This window comes from Sesamum indicum, linkage group LG6 (assembly GCF_000512975.1).
Source record: "Sesamum indicum cultivar Zhongzhi No. 13 linkage group LG6, S_indicum_v1.0, whole genome shotgun sequence".
In the NCBI taxonomy this organism is placed as follows: Eukaryota; Viridiplantae; Streptophyta; class Magnoliopsida; order Lamiales; family Pedaliaceae; genus Sesamum; species Sesamum indicum.
This window is the reverse complement of record NC_026150.1, coordinates 16,262,940-16,283,502: the sequence shown is the minus strand read 5'-3', so window position 1 is coordinate 16,283,502 and position 20,563 is coordinate 16,262,940. Positions and strand designations below refer to the sequence as shown.

At 34.6% G+C, this 20,563-nt stretch overlaps 1 protein-coding gene and 1 pseudogene across 1 annotated transcript; both read left to right on the top strand.

The window, feature by feature from the left end:
* On the top strand, positions 2,162-5,937 carry LOC105164627 (beta-glucosidase 24-like). Its single transcript, XM_011083321.2, has 13 exons — positions 2,162-2,382; positions 2,526-2,595; positions 2,744-2,802; positions 2,910-2,985; positions 3,148-3,225; positions 3,382-3,469; positions 3,585-4,074; positions 4,199-4,317; positions 4,451-4,668; positions 4,774-4,805; positions 5,021-5,126; positions 5,221-5,332; positions 5,461-5,937. Exons 1-13 carry the CDS (start codon positions 2,221-2,223, stop codon positions 5,717-5,719), a joined length of 1,869 nt encoding a protein of 622 aa, XP_011081623.1. The 5' UTR covers positions 2,162-2,220; the 3' UTR covers positions 5,720-5,937.
* On the top strand, positions 10,953-19,268 carry LOC105164628 (annotated as a pseudogene).

Genomic DNA, 20,563 nt, shown 5'->3' with positions numbered 1-20,563 from the left:
CCCACACCACCACCCTGCCACCACCAGCCCAACATCGCAGCGCTCCCGACCTTGATGATCGTGTATTGGCCCTCGAGTGGTACGTTAGAAACACCTATCCCAACAGTCCGAGCATCTAGTTTCCAAGCCTCTAGCTGATCCTGGCATCCGACGACGAGGACGACGATGATGACAAACGCGCTGCTGCAGGGAATATTTAGATTATGATTTTTTTTGTATTTTGTAAAAATATAATTCTAAAATAATATTTTATTTTTGTAATTAATTTATTGTTGTTGGTTATATTATGTATTTTATATATAAATTTATTTATTTAATTTTACAAAAATAAATATTGAAAATGTATTAAATAAAATTAAATAAAATAAATATTAAAATATATTAGATGAATATTAAACTTTTGTAACTGCATTTATAACGACTTTTGTAATACACCAAAAATAGATAAAATTGTAAGGCCGTTACAAAAGACTGCCAAAAATAATTACTAATTTCGAAACTAACCGTTCCAAAATTTGTTATAAAAGCAGTGTGTAAAGCAGTGGCAAAAATAGATACAATATAATACAAAATCGTTACTAAGAGTATTACAAAAATTGATCTAAATATCTAGCACAATAAAACCTAAATGTATTACAAAAACCGTTACAATAGCAATTAAATCAAATTCTACTTAGCCGTTACAGAAGCAGTTCCAAATCTATTTTTTTATCATGTGACTAGTTTTGTAACAGCTTATAGAAGTCAGAACAATGACCGTTACAAATTGTAACGACTTTCAGTCAAGTCGTTACAAATAATTATAAGCCCGATTTAGCCGCAGTAAGGAGTCTCCGTTACAAAAGCCATTACAATTTAAAAAACCCATTTGAAATAAATAAATAACGGTTATAAAAACCGTTTCAATAATATATATATATATATATATATATTGTATTGTATAGATCGCATATATGCCATCTATACACTAATATAGTCTTCATTTCCTTTCCTTGCTTTTGATATAAGTATAAAAGCTTCCGTGTTAAATAGATCTGATAACACTATTTAATATTATACAGATGATATAAATTAAAGATGTCAAGAGTATGATAGTGTAACTTTCTTTTACCTCCTAAAGATATATATAACGTCACTTGGAAGCTTAATTATAACTTTCACAAGTTATTACCAAAGATATAAACTATTTTTTTTTTTTCGTGACGAGTAATCTGTATTATTCAAATATTTCTCATTTTGAATATCTATTGTCACATCAATTTTTGAAAATTCAAATTTACCCTTTAAGTCATTTCTTTTCTTTAATAAAATTTTATCATAATAGTAATTTTAATATTTTTTTAATACATATACTAAAATATCGCTCAAACTTGCGCAACTTTTGATATTTTTATGTTTTTTTGAAGTCATTATCCCTTGACTGATAACCCTCATATATATAAATGTCACGAACACAAATGCGTTCTTCATGTACATTTCCCTGGATTTATTTATTTTTTCTTTTTCTCTTTTCCTTTTCTTTACTTATTCTTATTCTTTCTCTCCTTTTATTTTTTCCCCCTTTATCCTCTTCCTATGGCCCTCTCCATCTAATCCATGTTAATTACGACTCTCTCTCTTTTACAAGTTTTGGTGTTAGATGGTGGCGACCTCTCATTCTCTTGTCTTATTAAAGCTGGAAAAAGTTACAAATCGAAATCTTTCTTTCATGATATGATTATTTTTTATAATTTAATAGTTGGATGACCTATAGATTTTTTGTTCAATAATCAACAAAAAATAGATAAAAATATAAGTGAGATTGCTAACCACTCCGTCAATTACCTTAAAATACCTTATCAGATCAAAACGTTCAATCAATATTAGTGGAGCTGAGCAAAAGAAAAAAGATATATACATACATATATTAAGTGTTATTACACCAAACTTCAGGTATGCAATTATCCCTATATTTTAACTCAAACCTACCCAATATAGCAAAAAATTAAAGTATGCCATAAGTGCAAAAGAAGGAAAACTAAATTAAATTCTCATCCTTTAACTTTACCTGGAGAGGGTGGACAAGAAAATAATTGGATTCTTGCAGCTACCACCAATTAAGCCTTAGAGCAGTGACAGTGAGCACCTATAAATAGCTCCTGTCCCTCTTCATTTTTGTCAACCCAAAAAAATATATATCCACAAAACTTAGAGTACCTTTCTAGTGTTAATTTGTCTGAAATGGAGAGCAACAAAAGCCTCGAAGTCCTCAACAGTCCAGCGGACTATGAGGATCAGTTTACTGATGCACTCAACTCCAAAGTCCGCAACCACAACAGCCACATTACTCGCCACGATTTCCCTCCACATTTTATCTTTGGATCTGCTACTGCTGCTTATCAGGTTTAATACTCAATACTAATCAAAATTGCTAATGATCATATATATATATATATAATATATTTTATTAAGAAAATAATGACAAGATTTTAATTATCATGCATGATCTTTTTTTGTTTCAAATTTCATATGTTGAATTCATTCAGTTTGAGGGTGCTGCTGCAAAAGGTGGTAGGGGACCTAGTATCTGGGATACTTTTGCCCTCAAGACTCCTGGTCTCTCTCTCTCTCTCTCTCTCTCTCTCTCTCTATATATATATATATATATATATATATATACATTTATATATAATGTGACTGCTATGTAAATTAGTTTAATTGCAAAATCCAACTGATAAATACATGGATTGATTCTGAGTGACAGGAAGAATCATTGATGGATCCAATGGAAATGTGGCTACTGATTTGTATGCCAGATTCGAGGTCATTCTTTTTAACTCTCTTATACAATTTAATGGGAATATATAAAATTTATATATACACCTATGTAGGTGTATATATATACTTACATTTAATTAATTTACTTGCAGGAAGATATTACATTGATGAAGAAAATGGGGTTTGATGCCTATAGATTTTCAATTTCATGGTCAAGAATTTTGCCTGGTAGGATTTACAATAAAATTTAATAACAATTTAATAAATTAATTATTTTTTTATCTTTAAACTTGGTGTCATGAAAAATAAAACTTCCAACATATTTCCATATATATATATATATATATATATTAAGTGTTACTAACTGTGATTTACTCGTCTCATTATTAGGTGGAAGGTGTTGTGCCGGAATCAACAAAGAAGGAATTGACTACTATAACACCGTTATCAACACTGTCATCAAACATGGTTCGAATCAAAATATACAACAATTCTATTCTTGTGCAATCTTTTTGTAAATTATACATTAATCTGTGCACGTCACTGCATACACCTTCAAAAAAGTAACTACATATGGTTATGTCATTATAATTAACATGCATATATGTCGTCCCTGTAATGCAGGCCTTGAACCATATGTGACTCTTTTTCATTTTGATTTACCTCAAGCACTACAAGAAGAGTATGGTGGGTTCTTAAGCAAAAAAATAGTGTAAGTGAACTTATTATACTATATATATTTGCATGTCTCCAAAATCTATTGTATTATTGGTATATAGAAATGATGGATGTAACCTTCAGTTTCCATTAATTGGGTTTTGCAACAGGAAAGATTTTCGTGAATATGTTGAGTTATGCTTCTGGGAATTTGGTGATCGAGTGAAGCATTGGATCACAGTGAATGAGCCGACAACCTATTGTGTTAATGGATATGCTTCATGCACTTTTCCACCTAGTCAAGCTATTTCTTCAGCTTATGTTTCAGCTTTAGCTCCACAATCAAAAGATTCTGTTTCTGATCAAGCTCCAGCAGACGTCGATTTGAGTTCTACTCCACCATACGTCCGCTCAGCTTTTACTTCACTTTTACGATCATCATCAACCGCTTTTAGAAATGGAACTAATATTCCTCCTCACAGAGGTCTTCATCATGATCCAAAGCATCTCTTATCCACATTTCAGAGCAGTAATATTAATAACCGTAATCTCTATGGTTCCGATCCAAATACATATGATCCCAAGAATGTGTACACTGCTGCAAGAAATATGCTCCTTGCTCATTCCGAAGCTGTGCACACTTACAGAACCAAATTTCAGGTTAATTTGGGCATTATTGATGCACCTTTATTTTATATAATTATTTAATTAGTTAAGATGCAATTTATAATGCCTCCATGTATAAAGTTTTGGCTTATTGGAAAACCGTATATAATAATTATAGGGACATCAAGGAGGGAAGATCGGTATAACACTTTGTTGCGTCTGGTACGAACCTCTAAGGGAACATGATAAAGATGATATTGCCGCTCATAAAAGAGCGCTCGATTTTTCATTGGGATGGTAGGCAATCTTGTTGTAATCCTCATTTTATGATACTAATTGCAGTGCATGCATGCATGCATGTATGATTTGTTCACTTAATTCTACTTTTGATGAAAAATGTCTCTTAATATAGATTGATGAATCATTACAGGTTTTTGGAGCCTATAGTTACAGGAAACTATCCTCAAAATATGATTGATTATGTTCCTCCTGAAAATCTGGCTCCATTTTCACCTCGTGAATCCCAAAGGCTTAAAGGATCTTACGATTTTCTGGGATTGAACTACTATACAGCCATTTATGCTGCTAATGATCCTGATCCCCAATGTGAAGATGGCTACTTTAAAGATCAACATGTTAAATATCAGGGTATATATGTTCCAGACAATCTCATGTAGTAAAATCTTAGTTGTTTTTTTTTTTTTCCTTCTTGTTTTAGAATTATAAGTCATATGATAATTTTTTTTTCTACAGACCATCGAGGTGGGATACTAATCGGCCCCGTGGTAAGATCCTCATTTTCAATTCTTCAAATAATATTCTTTTTGCCTCTTTTTTTGTTCTTTTTCTGGTGAAGTAACTAGTTAGCTAGCTATCACGTGCTAATATATGAAGCATATACACACACATATGCACACATGCGTTTTTATATGTGTGTCTAAATTTATAAAATAATTGATCTATTTATTGATGAATAAACTTGTTTTTTCTTGGATTTTAGGCTGGTTCATCATGGTTGCACATAGTTCCGTGGGGAATTAAAAAACTTCTGACATATACAAAAGCAACATATAATAGCATACCGCCTATATACATCACAGAGAATGGTAACGTGCTAATTACTTTTACATAATGCAAGTTGTTTCCAAATATTTTTTATAAATGACATTTAGTGGCAAATTTTTGCAATTATTTTTTCAGGGGTGGATGAAAAGAGTGATTGCAAGCTCACTGCTTGTGATGCTTGTGTTGATCCAGTGAGGGTGAAATATCACCAAGACCATCTTGCAAATATTCTGAAAGCAATGCATGAGTGAGTTTTTTTAAGACAAACTTGATTTCTTCATTGTGAAATCTGATGTTACAAATAAACCAATATCAATATATATATTATTCGATTTTGAATATTGCTCATAAAATTGATCATTATTTGAATTGCAGCAAAGACCACCCCGTGGACGTAAGGGGTTACTTTGTATGGTCATGGTCTGACAACTATGAATGGACAGAAGGATACACAGTCAGATTCGGACTCATATATGTGGACTTCATGAATAATCTTACACGATATCCGAAACATTCAGCAATTTGGTTCACAAAGTTCTTAACTAGGAAGAAAGTTTTGGGTAGCGAAAAGAGGCTAATAGCTAATACTGAGGAAAGCGAGTTTGAGAAGAGGTTGAAATATATGGAAGAGTGAAGTCAATGCACCGATCATACGGTGAATCTTAAGTTATTATAAAATGATGAACTATGTACTGTGTACGCTCTTTTATGACTTGATCATGAATAACTGGTTGCGATTTACACACTAGTTATTCAAATAATAATTGGAGCCCTATGAGGCCTCCAACAGTGTATGCTTATTATTGTAATGTATGGTGTGTTGTTTTAATAATATATATAAGAAGTTAATTATGATATAAGAAGTTCTTTTAATTATTTATATTGGATTATAGTCAAATTTCTTAATATGGTCAATATGTGCGTATATGTCGGAGCAATTAAAGCAAATATGAGGATAACTAATTTTTTGGTAATTTTGCTGATGAAACCTTTTTCGATTTTTTTTTCTTCATATAATAGCAAATAAATAAGTTAATATAATACTAAAATAATTTTAAATCATAACAAATTTAGAAATTCTTATTAGTAAAAATTCGTCAAACTAGAACGAATATATTTTTTATTAATAAAAATAGTCATCAAAGTGACCACGATGTAGTAGTTTTTTCAGAAAATATGGATGTCTTTTCTAAAAAAATATATATATACCGGTATTATTAGGGGGGATGAATAATGAATTGGAGGAAACTTATATATATATATATATATATATGAGTTCAAAAATAAATAAAATAAAAATATATATGTTTTGGGCTTATACTTTTACTTTTCCATCAATTTTGGACGGAAACGAGAAATGTTCATATAAATCTGGTTTTACTTTAACCGGAATTACTAATGCATCTTTATTATTTGGAGAAATTATAAATTCTTTTTAAATGAAAAATAATTATGTAACCTCTAGACGGTGAGGAAGAAATTACTATTTTATTCTTGATAATATTTTTAAAAAGATATTTGGAAAAAAAATTAATAGGATATTTATTTCAACAAGAATTCTTTATGCAGTCAAACAGTCTAACAGTACAAAAAATGTCGGGATTTGTAACGGCTTTTTGGTAATGGTTACACACGGCCTTTTTAACATTTTTGTAATGGATTGGACGTACTGACGTCATTGAAGAGGTAACAAAATGTATTTATTTTGTAACCACCAGAACCGTTACAATAGCCATTACATATTTTCAGTGTGCCTAAAACCGTTATAATTTATTGACCGTTACTAATTTATTATGATTTTTATAACGACTTTTTGGTGAAATATGGAGCCGTTATAATGGCATGGAAAAAGACCGTGGAAAAATATACAGAAGACAATGTTACAAAAATCGTGACATTAGAGACGAATTTTTTGTAATGGTTGTAACAAAATCCGTTACGAAATAACGGCTATATTTTCTAACGGCTAGTTATTCAACAACTATATTAAGAGTTTCAGAGACCATTACAAAAGCCGCTACAAAAAAACTTATATATGTGCAAGTTGTTTTAATTTCATTTCATTTTTTGTAGAAATTCTTACTAACTACACACTCTCAACACTCTGATTTTCGTGCATATACATTTGATTAGCTTATAGATTATTACTAGAATTTTAGACCGTCGACTAGTGCTGATCATCACTTAAGCTGGTTGATAAGGTAACATAGACTAATTTAATACTTTATTGTGTTTAATTAATTAATTATAGTTTACTTATTTTAAGTTTATAATTTTTTAGTAATCGTATATCATATTAATTATATATATTCTTCTAAATAGTATAGTGTAATATTTATAAATTTGTAGGTCGTCAAATTAGAAAATTAATATATATATATATATACACGTACGTGCGAATATAATGATATGAACACACTTATTTCGAATTTTCACATCATCCTGTTCAAGTGTCGTTGGGTCGATCTAGTAAGATGCATGAAGGTACACCTACGCTATCACCTCGTTCTTGTAAACTTAAAAAACATGTACCAAAAGGATGAGTTATTCATACTTGCACAACAAGTAGTGTAAATGTACTACACTAAGTACCCCAGTATGAAAAAGGATAAAGCGATTGGATGGCTGTTTGCAAAATCAAGGCTCAGCGAGTTGTTGATGAGTCCAAGTGGACTGAGGTCACATATCAGCCGGAGGAAGTAGTACCAGTCCCTAAAGTTGCTGCAGACAATCTATCGTATAATCTACGTGATCCCATAGTTTACAAATTGTGGTTGATCTTTCGATTGTACACCAGTAGGGTGTAGATACTTCACGAACTCAAGCTGGTCAAACTAATAATGAAGATGAAGAGGATGATGAAGACAATTTCGAGGACTACGAGACTGACAAGGATGAATACGAGGTTACATAATGTATATTTTTTTAATGATATCTTTTTATTTTGCAATGTTGTCAAATAAGAAAAATTATAATTTTTTTAATTGTTCTAAATTTTTTTTAGTGACCACATTAAGGACAAAATTGTTACAATTTAAGGCAATCAACTTTTGGCGACAGGCGAAAAATAAAATTTTGTAACGGCGACAACGCAAATAGCCGTTACAAACCCAGTTACAACTTAAAACTTTTGAAATCAAAATAAAAAAAAATAGGAATTTTAATTTCAATTGGCCGTTACAAATTACAAAAGCCGTTATAATGGTAAATTATACTTGCTGTTACAAAAGCAGTAACAAAAAATGAGTCATCTCTAAATTCAGATTGAAAAGTAGGATATCTTTACATTCGGGCACCCGATTCATATCAAATTTAAATATATACAAGTACATGTCCATTAAATCATATCGACGGTATGATTTTAAATCATATGGTCTGATTTAGAAATACAACATTTTGAATGATTATTATTACGTTCTAGGAACAAATGTCGAAATCTGTGTACCGAATAAGGCTACAACTTGGCCTAATGGATTCTTTTATAAGTGTGATCATATATAATGGTTTGACCTTAATTTTGACAGCCCGATTAACCCATGCAGTTTAACACTATAAGATGATAGTTACATCAATGTAATTCTAACATCTAGAGTATACAAATTTATTGCATATTGCATACATGTACCAATGTCAAACAAAAAAATTTGGTTTTTTTCTTTTTTAATGTATTTCAATTATATTGTTCCACTACATACAATGATATGTTTCCACAATTTAAATAAAAATAATTAATTATTTGGAACACTCTTTGTAACGGCTTTAGGCACACCACTGAACAAAACGACGTCGTACTCATATTTTGTATTACCTTTAGGCAGATTTTCCCCCCTTCTCCTCCCTTACTCTCTTCTCCCACTCCCTCTTCCTATTCCTCTTCCTCTCCCCTCCCCCCCCCCCCCCCCTGCCGCCCCCGTCGTCCACCCCCCCCCCCCCCCCCCCCCCCCCCCCCCCCCCCCCCCCCCCATCCCCCACCCCCGCCACCACCAGTTCACTGCCCCTATGTAGTTTTTTTTTTCTAATTTATTTTTACTTGTATAATTATTTTTGGCATTGTTATTTTTTGAATCTTTATTTTTGTTATAAATTTTGAAAAATGTTTATATAATTATTGTGTTATTTTTATAATATTTATATAATTTTTATGGTTTTTAAAGTTTTTCTATTTTTTTTGGTAATTTTAGGAATTTTTAATACATTTATGAAATTTAAAAAAAAATTCTGAAACATTAAAAATTTTCATAATTTCTAACATTTATTTAAATTTCTGTAATTTTAAAAAAATCAGAATTTTTTCATAATTTTCTGAAATTTTTTATTCTCTATAATTTTAAAAAATTTTCAGAAAATTTTCATAATTTTTTAAATTTTTTATTTTTTGTAATTTTAAAAAAATTTCAAATTTTTTTCATAAATTTCTATTATTTAATTTCTGTAATTTTTAAAAAATTTCAGAAATTTTCTAATTTTTTATTTTTTTTATTTTTTATAATTTTAATAAAAAATTGGAAATTTTTCATAATTTCTGAAATGTTTTTGGAATTTTTGTAATTTGTGTAATTATTTAACATGTTTGCAAGAGATGTTCTTGAGGATGATGGAGGAATGCCAAAGACAACACAACAATAATGAAAAACCTCCATTATGGTCTCAAGGCTCCGTGGCCCCGACAAGCAGCAGGTCTGGCTGTAGCAGCTTGCCATCAGAAGAGGGGTCGAGTATTCAGTCTCGGCTCCAAGGCCCACCATTCAATTGCTGGACTATCACATCTCAGCCATTCCTCTGCTCCATTGCTCTTGCCACCCCAACGTAGATGATCGGGTGTTGGCACTCGAGCGCTACATCAGAAGTATCGATCCCAACTAACCCGATTGTCTAGCGCCCAAGCCTCCAACTGATCCGCCAGCACCTAGCGGCCACCAAGACGACGACGAACACGCTGCCGCAGCGGATAATAATTTAGATTAGAATTTTTTTTAATTCTGTAAAAATATTATTTTAAAATAATATTTTTATTTTTGTAATTAATATAATATTTTTTGTTATATTATGTGTTTTTTATATAAATTTTACAAAATAAATATTAAAAAATATTTAATAAAATTAAACAAACTAAATATTAAAATATATTAAATAAAATTAAATCAAATAGATATTAAAATAAATTAAAAAAATAATAAGTTCTGTAACTGCATTTGTATCGACTTTTGTAATACACAAAAAACAAATAAAATCGTAAGACCGTTACAAAGACTAGGCCAAAAACAGTTATCAATTTCGAAACTGACTTTCCAAAAACTGTTACAAAATCAGTGTAAAAAGCAGTAATAAATGCAGTGGCAAAAATAGATACAATATAATTCAAAACTGTTACAAATAGCATTACAAATCGATCCAAATAACGAGCACAATAATAACGAAATATGTTACAAAGGTCATTACAATAACAATTAAATTAAATTCTACTGAGCCATTACAGAAGCAATTCCAAATTTATTTTTTTTCATGTCACTACTTTGTAACGGCCTATAGCAGTCAGAACAATAACCGTTACAAATCGTAACGGCTTTCAGTCAAGCCATTACAAATAATTTGTAATGCCCGATTTAGTCGCAGTAAGGCTCTTCGTTACAAAATCCGTTATAATTTAAAAAAGTCGTTTGAATAAAATGATTTTTTTTTGTATTGTATAGATCGCATATATGCCATCTATACAATAATATAGTCTTCATTTTCTTTCCTTGCTTTTGATATAAGTACAAAAGCTTCCGTGTTAAATAAATAGCTCCTGTCCTTCTTCATTTTTGTCAACCCAAAAAAATATATATCCTCAAAACTTAGATTACCTTTCTAGTGTTAATTTGTCTGAAATGGAGAGCAACAAAAGCCTCCAAGTCCACAACAGTCCAGCAGACTATGAGGATCAGTTTACTGATGCACTCAACTCCAAAGTCCGCAACCACAACAGCCACATTACTCGCCACGATTTCCCTCCACATTTTATCTTTGGATCTGCTACTGCTGCTTATCAGGTTTAATACTCAATATATGTTAGGAAATGGATCGGGTTAAGATGGACAACAGCTGGAATATGAAGGCGATAAAAGACACACGAATTTGTTAACCCAGTTCGGATATAAATCCTACGTCTGGGGGCGATACCAAGCCAGGAGAAAACACTCAAAGAGGAGGAAAATTGAGGAGTACAACACACACACACCTGTATGCAAGTTTTCATCACACGTGAAAGACAACACTCACTCTCGTCTCAGCTCTTTCTTTTCTCTCTCGATTACACAGAGAACTTATATGTTTTTCTCTCTACTCTACTCTACAAAACAATGCTAATAAGAGTAGTATTTATAGCCATGACTTATCCTTTTCCAACTCAACTTGGGATTTCTAAGTTGAATCGGGTTATCCTTCTCCAACTCAACTTGAGATTTCTAAGTTGAATCGGGTTATCCTTCTCCAACTCAACTTTGAATCGGGTTATCCTTCTCCAACTCAACTTTGAATCGGGTTATCCTTCTCCAACTCAACTTTGAATCGGGTTATCCTTCTCCAACTCAACTTTGAATCGGGTTATCCTTCTCCAACTCAACTTTGAATCGGGTTATCCTTCTCCAACTCAACTTGGGAATTCTAAGTTGAATCAGGTTATCCTTTTCTTCTTCAAATCAATCTTCACAACTTAACAATCTCCCACTTGAAGATTGATTAGCTTTTCTCCACTTCTTTCTTGGTACCGCCGGGTTTGTCCACTCTAGCCATCAAGGCCAGTCGAAGCCGTACACAGCTTCAACTTCTCCATCGCAACCGCCTTGGTCAGCATGTCCCCAGGGTTCTTTTCTCCTTGGATCTTCTCCAGCTGCAGTGCCTTCTTCTCCAAAAGTTGTCGGATGAAATGGTACTTTATCTCGATGTGCTTTGTCCGCGAATGGAACGCGGGATTCTTTGCCAGATGGATCGCACTCTGGCTATCGCTATGAAGGATCACATCTGCCTGAGGTTTCCCTAATTCACCTAAGAAGTGTTGCAACCAAATGAGCTCCTTAGCCGCCTCAGTAACTGCCACGTACTCAGCTTCCGTCGTGGACAGTGTGACAACCTTCTGCAGCTTTGAGACCCAGGATACGGCTGTACCGCCATATGTGAACACGTACCCTGTAGTGCTCCTCCTTTTGTCATAGTCACTCCCTGCAAAATCAGCATCAACAAACCCAAACAAGGTAAGCTTGCCCTTACCAAACACCAATGCTCGGTCCTTAGTACCCCTCAGGTACCTAAGAATCCATTTCACAGCTTCCCAGTGCATCACTCCTGGATTGCTCATAAAACGGCTAACTACTCCCACTGCATGTGCTATATCCGGTCGAGTACAGATCATAGCATACATCAGGCTCCCAATTGCTGAGGCATACGGTGTGACTCTCATCTTTGCACGTTCGGAGTCAGTTTGGGGCGAATCACTGTTGGATAGTTTGAACTGATTTCCTAATGGCGTTCCAACCGGTTTTGCATTTTCCATCTTCAATCTGCATAATACCTTCTCAATATAATCAGATTGAAATAACCACAATTTACCAGTACCTTTGTCCCTTGTGATTTTCATGCCCAATATCTGTCTTGCTTCGCCAAGATCTTTCATGTCAAACTTCGTTGACAACTGATCCTTGAGCCTATTGATCTCCTTGACATTTGATCCTGCTATCAATATGTCATCAACATACAGGAGTAAAATGATAAAAAACTCATTGAACCTCTTCACGTAGCAGCAATGATCAGCATTGCATCTAGAGAAACCTATCTCTAGCATGAAGTTGTCAAACTTTCTGTACCACTGTCGCGGAGCCTGTTTCAATCCATACAGGCTTTTCTTCAGGTGACACACCTGCTGATCATCTCCATTATACCCCTCTGGTTGTACCATGTATATCTCCTCCTCAAGATCCCCGTGTAGGAAGGCTGTCTTTACATCCATCTGTTGTAACTCCAAGTTCTCTGCCGCTACCATGCTCAACACAAGACGAATAGTAGTTAACTTGACAACAGGTGTAAAAACATCAGTAAAGTCAATACCGTATCTTTGTTGGAATCCCTTTACTACGAGTCTTGCCTTGTACCGCTTCTTCCCGTCTGATTCTTCCTTAACCCGATAGACCCATCTGTTCTGTAGGGCCTTCTTTCCTTTTGGGAGCTGACACAATTCCCATGTGTTGTTTTTCTTCAACGAGTTCATCTCGTCGTTCATCGCAAGTTCCCACTTGCTCTTGTAGGCATCCTTGATTGCCTCTGCATAACATTCGGGTTCTCCACAATCAGACAAAAGCAAATAATAAAGAGAGGGGGAGTACCTATCTGGGGCCCTTCTCAGCCTCGATTCTCGACCCAGTGCCAAGGGTGTGCTGCTTTCAGCAATCGGTTCCTCCGATGCTGGTTCTGGCTCTATCTCTGTCTGTTCGGTTTCGTCCGTCTGAACTCCCACTGAATCTGTATCTGCTGGTCTCATGATCCCAAAATTTGAAATGTAGAGATCAACAAATTCCCTTTCCTTCTTGTCATCGTCCGGGCTTACCTTCCTGTCGTTGTACATTACATCCTCATTGAATATAACATTCCTCCTACGAATTATTTTCCGGTTTTGATCATCCCAGAATCTATACCCAAATTCGTCAGTCCCATACCCAATGAATGTACATTTAATCGACTTAGCATCCAGCTTAGTCCGATCATCGTTCAAAATATAGGCTGAACAACCAAACGTACGTAAGAAAGAAAGATCCACTTTCTTACCACTCCATACCTCTTCTGGTATCCTGTTGTTCAATGGGACAGAAGGCCCTCGATTGATCAAGAAAGCAGCCGTGTTGACTGCATCTGCCCAAAACATCTTTGGCAGTCCGCTCTTCAATCGCATGCATCTCGCACGCTCATTCAGTGTTCTGTTCATCCTCTCAGCAACGCCATTTTGCTGAGCTGTCCTCGAGATTGTTTTCTGCATTCGGATTCCATGGTCGGCACAATAATTCTTGATACCTTCACTGTTGTACTCGCCACCGTTATCCAATTTGAGACATTTCACTTGTAGACCTGTCTCATTTTCCACTAGTGCCCTCCATCTCCTGAATGTATCAAAGGCATCAGATTTTCTTTTTAAGAAATACACCCATACCTTTCTAGTGGAGTCATCGACGAATGTCATGTAGTACGTTGATCCACCAAGAGATGACACTGGTGCTGGCCCCCACAAATCGGTGTGAACAAGCTCCAACTTTTCTTTCCTCGGAGTTCTTTCTGTGGTCAAGAAGCTCACCCGCTTTTGCTTTCGGAACACGCAGTGTTCACAATGACCCACCTCCATCGATTTTAACTTGGGCAACCGTCCTTTCGACTTCAGCACGTTCATTCCTTTCTCGCTCATGTGGCCCAAGCGATTGTGCCACAGGTTAGCCTGCGATACAGTTCCTGCAAAGGGGATGTTTGAACTGGATCCTCCCACCATGTAGAGCGTTCCCGACTTTAGTCCTCGAGCCAAAGTCATTGCTCCCCGTTAGCCTGCGATACAGTTGCTGCAAAGGGGATGTTTGAACTGGATCCTCCCGCCATGTAGAGCGTTCCCGACTTTAGTCCTCGTGCCAAAGTCATTGCTCCCCGACTGATCTTCCACTTCGCGTCTCCAAACTTCGTGTGGAATCCATCACTGTCCAGTTGTCCGACTAAAATCAAGTTCCTCTTCAGTCCTGGTATGTGTCTCACATCATGTAAGGTCCAGCATGACCCATTCGTTGATTTAATCCGCACATCTCCCTTTCCTACAATCTTGAGGGGTTTGTTATCTCCAAGATAAACTAAGCCAAAATCACCTGAGGTGTATGGCTCCATGATGTCTTTGTTGCTGCATGAGTGGAATGAGGCCCCTGAATCCACAATCCAATCATCGGAAGAACTGCTCACACTCAACAAGAGTGCATCCGTGATCTCTTCCGTCGCGGCATTCGCTGTTCGGCCCTCCTTTTCCTTCTTTGGCGCCCGACATTCGCTTTTCATGTGTCCGGTCCGGGCTTAGTTCCAACACACCATCTCCTTCTTGCCCTTGTTTTTCCCCCTGGACTTTGACCTTCCACGGTATTTACCCCGTGTGTCCGGTCTCCCTCTGGACTCTGTATGTAGTGCAGAGCCAGATGGTCCACCCGTTTGCCTTCTACGGGTTTCCTCGTTCAACATCATGTCCTTGATGTTGTCGAACTTCATCTTCTCCTTCCCTTACGAAGTGCTTACCGAAGTAACAACCACATCCCAACTGTCAAGTAAAGATGAGAGCAAAATTAACGCTTTTACCTCATCATCAAACACGATATCCACAGACGCCAGCTGTGTCGTGAGTTGGTTGAAGTCATTGAGGTGATCGGCCACCGACTTCCTCTCCTCCATCTGCAACCTGAATAGTTTCTTCATCAGCATGACCTTATTCATTGCTGAGGGTTTCTCGTACATATCGGCAAGAGTCTGTAGGACTTCCTTCGTGCTCTTCGCTCCCTTCACATGATAGGCGACATTCTAAGAGAGTGACAGGATTATTGCGCTCATCGCCTTTCGATCGAGCACCTTCCATTCTTCATCACTCGTCTTCTCGGGCTTCTCTGCAAGTGGTTCGTACACGTCCTTCCCGTATAGGTAGGCCTCCATCTGCATACGCCAAAACCCAAAGTCGGAACCATTGAACCGTTCGACTGGAACCTTTCCCTCCATCTTAACTCCTTGAACCAGGCTCTTGATACCAGTTGTTAAGAAATGGATCGAGTTAAGATGGACAACAGTTGGAATATGAAGGCGATAAAAGACACACGAATTTGTTAACCCAGTTCGGATATAAAAGATGGACAACAGTTGGAATATGAAGGCGATAAAAGACACACGAATTTGTTAACCCAGTTCGGATATAAATTCTACGACTGGGGGCGATACCAAGCCAGGAGAAAACACTCAAAGAGGAGGAAAATTGAGGAGTACAACACACACACACCTGTATGCAAGTCTTCACCACACGTGAAAGACAACACTCACTCTCGTCTCAACTCTTTCTTTTCTCTCTCGATTACACAGAGAACTTATATGTTTTTCTCTCTACTTTACTCTACAAAACAATGCTAATAAGAGTAGTATTTATAGCCATGACTTATCCTTTTCCAACTTAACTTGGAATTTCTAAGTTGAATCGAGTTATCATTCTTCTTCAAATTATTCTTCACAACTTAACAATATAATCCAAATTGCTAATGATCATATATATACATATGTATATTATTAAGAAAATAATGACAAGATTTTAATTATCATGCATGATCTTTTTTTGTTTCAAATTTAATATGTTGAATTCATTCAGTTTGAGGGTGCTGCTGCAAAAGGTGGTAGGGGACCTAGTATCTGGGATACTTTTGCCCTCAAGGCTCCTGGTCTCTCTCTCTCTCTCTCTCTCTCTCTCTATATATATATATATATATACATTTATATATAATGTGACTGCTATGCAAATTAGTTTAATTGCAAAATCAGCTGATAAATACATGGATTGATTCTGAGTGACAGGAAGAATCATTGATGGATCCAATGGAAATGTGGCTACTGATTTGTATGCCAGATTCGAGGTCATTCTTTTTAACTCTCTTTACAATTTAATGGGAATGTATAAAATTTATATATACACCTATGTAGGTGTATATATATACTTATATTTAATTAATTTACTTGCAGGAAGATATTACATAGGGTTTGATGCCTATAGATTTTCAATTTCATGGTCAAGAATTTTGCCCGATAAGATATACAATAAAATTTAATTACAATTTAATAAATTAATTATTTTTTTATCTTTGAACTTGGAGTCATGAAAAATAAAACTTCCTATATATTTTCACATATATATATATATATATATATTAAGTGTTATTAACTGTGTTCTACTCGTTTCATTATTAGGTGGAAGGTGTTGTGCTGGAATCAATAAAGAAGGAATTGACTACTATAACACCGTTATCAATACTGTTATCAAACATGGTTGGAATCAAAATATGCAACAACTCATTTCTTGTGCAGTCTTTTCGTAAATTACATATTAATATGCACACAACACTGCATACACCTTCAAATAAGTAACTGCATATGGTTATGTCATTATAATTAACATGCATATATGTCGTCCCTGTAATGCAGGCCTTGAACCATATGTGACTCTTTTTCATTTTGATTTACCTCAAGCACTACAAGAAGAGTATGGTGGGTTCTTAAGCAAACAAATAGTGTAAGTGGACTTATTAAACTATATATTCATGTCTCCAAAATTTGTTGTATTATTCGTACATAGAAATGATGGATGTAACATTTAATTTCCATTAATTGGGTTTTGCAACAGGAAAGATTTTCGTGAATATGTTGAGTTATGCTTCTGGGACGGGTGAAATATTGGATCACAGTGAATGAGCCGACAACCTATTGTGTTAATGGATATGCTTCATGCACTTTTCCACCTAGTCAAGCTATTTCTTTAGCTTATGTTTCAGCTTTAGCTCCACAATCAAAAGATTCTGTTTCTGATAAAGCTCCAGCAGACGTCGATTTGACTTCTATTCCACCATACGTCCGCTCAGCTTTTACTTCACTTTTACGAACATCATCAACCGCTTTTAGAAATGGAACTAATATTCCTCCTCACAGAGGTCTTCATCATAACCCAAAGCATCTCTTATCCACATTTCAAAGCAGTAATATTAATAACCGTAATCTCTATGGTTCCGATCCAAACATATATGATCCCAAGAATGTGTATACTGCTGCAAGAAATATGCTCCTTGCTCATTCCGAAGCTGTGCACAGTTACAGAACCAAATTTCATGTTAATTTAGGCATTTTTAATGCATGTTTAGTTTATATTATTATTTAATTAGTTAGGATGCAATTTATAATGCCTCCATGTATAAAGTTTTGGCTTATTGGAAAATCGTATATAATAATTATAGGGACATCAAGGACGGAAGATCGGTATAGCACTTTGTTGTGTCTGGTACGAACCTCTATGTGAACAAGATAAAGATGATATTGCCGCTCATAAAAGAGCCCTCGATTTTTCATTGGGATGGTAAGCAATCTTGTTGTAATCCTCATTTCATGATACTAATTGCAGTGTATGCATGTATGTTCTGTTCACTTAATTGTACTTAGGATGAAAAAGGTTTCTTAGTATAGATTGATGAATCATGGCAGGTTTTTGGAGCCTATAGTTACGGAAAACTATCCTCAAAATATGATTGATTATGTTCCTCCTGAAAATCTGGCTCCATTTTCACAACATGAATCCCAAAGGCTTAAAGGATCCTACAATTTTTTGGGATTGAACTACTATACAGCCATCTATGATGCTAATGATCCTGATCCCCAATGTGAAGATGGTTACTTCAAAGATCAACATGTTAAATATCAAGGTATATATGTTGCAGACAATCTTATGTAGCAAAATCTTAGTTGTTTTTTTTTCTTTTTCCTTTTTATTTTAGAATTATAAGTCATATGATAATTTTTTTGTCTATAGACAATCGAGGAGGGATACTAATCGGCCCCGTGGTAAGATCCTCATTTTCAATTTTTCAAATAATATTTTTTTGCCTCTTGTTTTGTTTTTTTTTGAAGTAACTAGTTGGCTAGCTATCACGTACTAATATATGAAGCACGCACACACACACACACACACATATATATATATATATATATATATATAATATATGTGCACGCATGCATTTTTTTATGTTTGTTTAAATTTATAAAATAATTGATCTATTCGTTAATGAATAAACTTATTTTTTGCTTGGATTTTAGGCTAGTTCATCATGGTTACACATAGTCCCATGGGGAATTAAAAAATTTCTGACATATACAAAAGCGACATATAATAGCATACCACCTATATACATCACAGAAAATGATAATGTGCTAATTACTTTTTTATAATGCAAGTAGTTTCTAAATATTTTTTATAAATGACATTTAGTAGCAATTTTTTGTAATTATTCTTTTCAGGGGTGGATAAAAAGAGTGATTGCAAGCTCACTGCTTGTGATGCTTGTGTTGATCCAGTGAGGGTGAAATATCACCAAGACCATCTTGCAAATATTCTCAAAGCAATGCATGAGTGAGTCTTTTAAGACAAACTATTATATCTAGACTCCAAAATATTATTAAAATCAATTTATGCTCTTAATTAGATTGAAAAAATTATAATTTTAGTCTGATATCTTAAGAAGTGGTATTTTCTGTATAAACTAATTTTTATAATATTTCTTTTAAGCCAATTCGGTTAAAAAATTATTTTTCAAAGTTACAGGACTAGAATTGCAATTTAATTAGATCATTTGCAAGTTATGTGTATTTTTTTGGCCAAATTGGCCAGGAAAGGACTAAATTAACAAAATTTTAAAGATACAACACTAAACTGCGAAATTCAGTTTGGGTAGGGTAAAAAATGCTACCCCTAAATTACAGGACCAAAATTATATTCTTCCCCAACAATATTGATATACGAATCTTCATTTCTTGATTGTGGAATCTGATGTTCCAAATCAACCAATAACAATATATGTACAATTCGTTTTTTTAATATTGCTCATAAAATTGATCATTATGGCAATTGCAGCGAAGACCACCCCGTGGACGTAAGGGGTTACTTTGTATAGTCATGGTCTGACAACTATGAATGGACTGAAGGATACACAGTCAGATTCGGACTTATATATGTGGACTTCATGAATAATCTTACACGATATCTGAAACAATCAGCAATTTGGTTCACAAATTTCTTAACAAGGAATAAGCCTTTGGGTGGCCTAAAAACGAGGGAAATTATTGATGTTGCGGAAAGTGAGGTTGAGAAGAGGCTGAAAGCTGTGGAAAAAGTAAAGTGAATGATCTTACTATATACAATTAATAAATCCCAAGGTACTATATAAGTTGAAATATGTATCTCTCGCGTACGTGTGTTCTTTGTTTTTGGTTTGTGTGGTTTGATCAAATATGAATAACTGGTTGTGGTTTACACACTAGTTCTTCAAATAATAAATGGAGCACTATGAGGCCTCCAGCAATGTATCTTTATTGTTGTAATGTATGGTGTGTTTTTTAATAATTTATATAAGAAGTTAATTATGATAAGGATGGATTTGATTTATCATTTATATATTGGATCTGACATGCAGATTTTTCATAGGTAAAATTATAATTTTTTTTCGTTATTAGAGATCGCTAGTATTTTTTGTCATGTAATTTTCTCTATTTACACATTTAATTCTTTATTTTATGAATTTAATTGTAAACATCTTCCATTTGATCCAATTTTGACAAATTTAATAACGTATTTATAATTTAGTCTCCTTCAAATTCAAGTATATATTATTTTTTGTCCTGTTAGCACCAAAACTATCAACACGGGACTAAT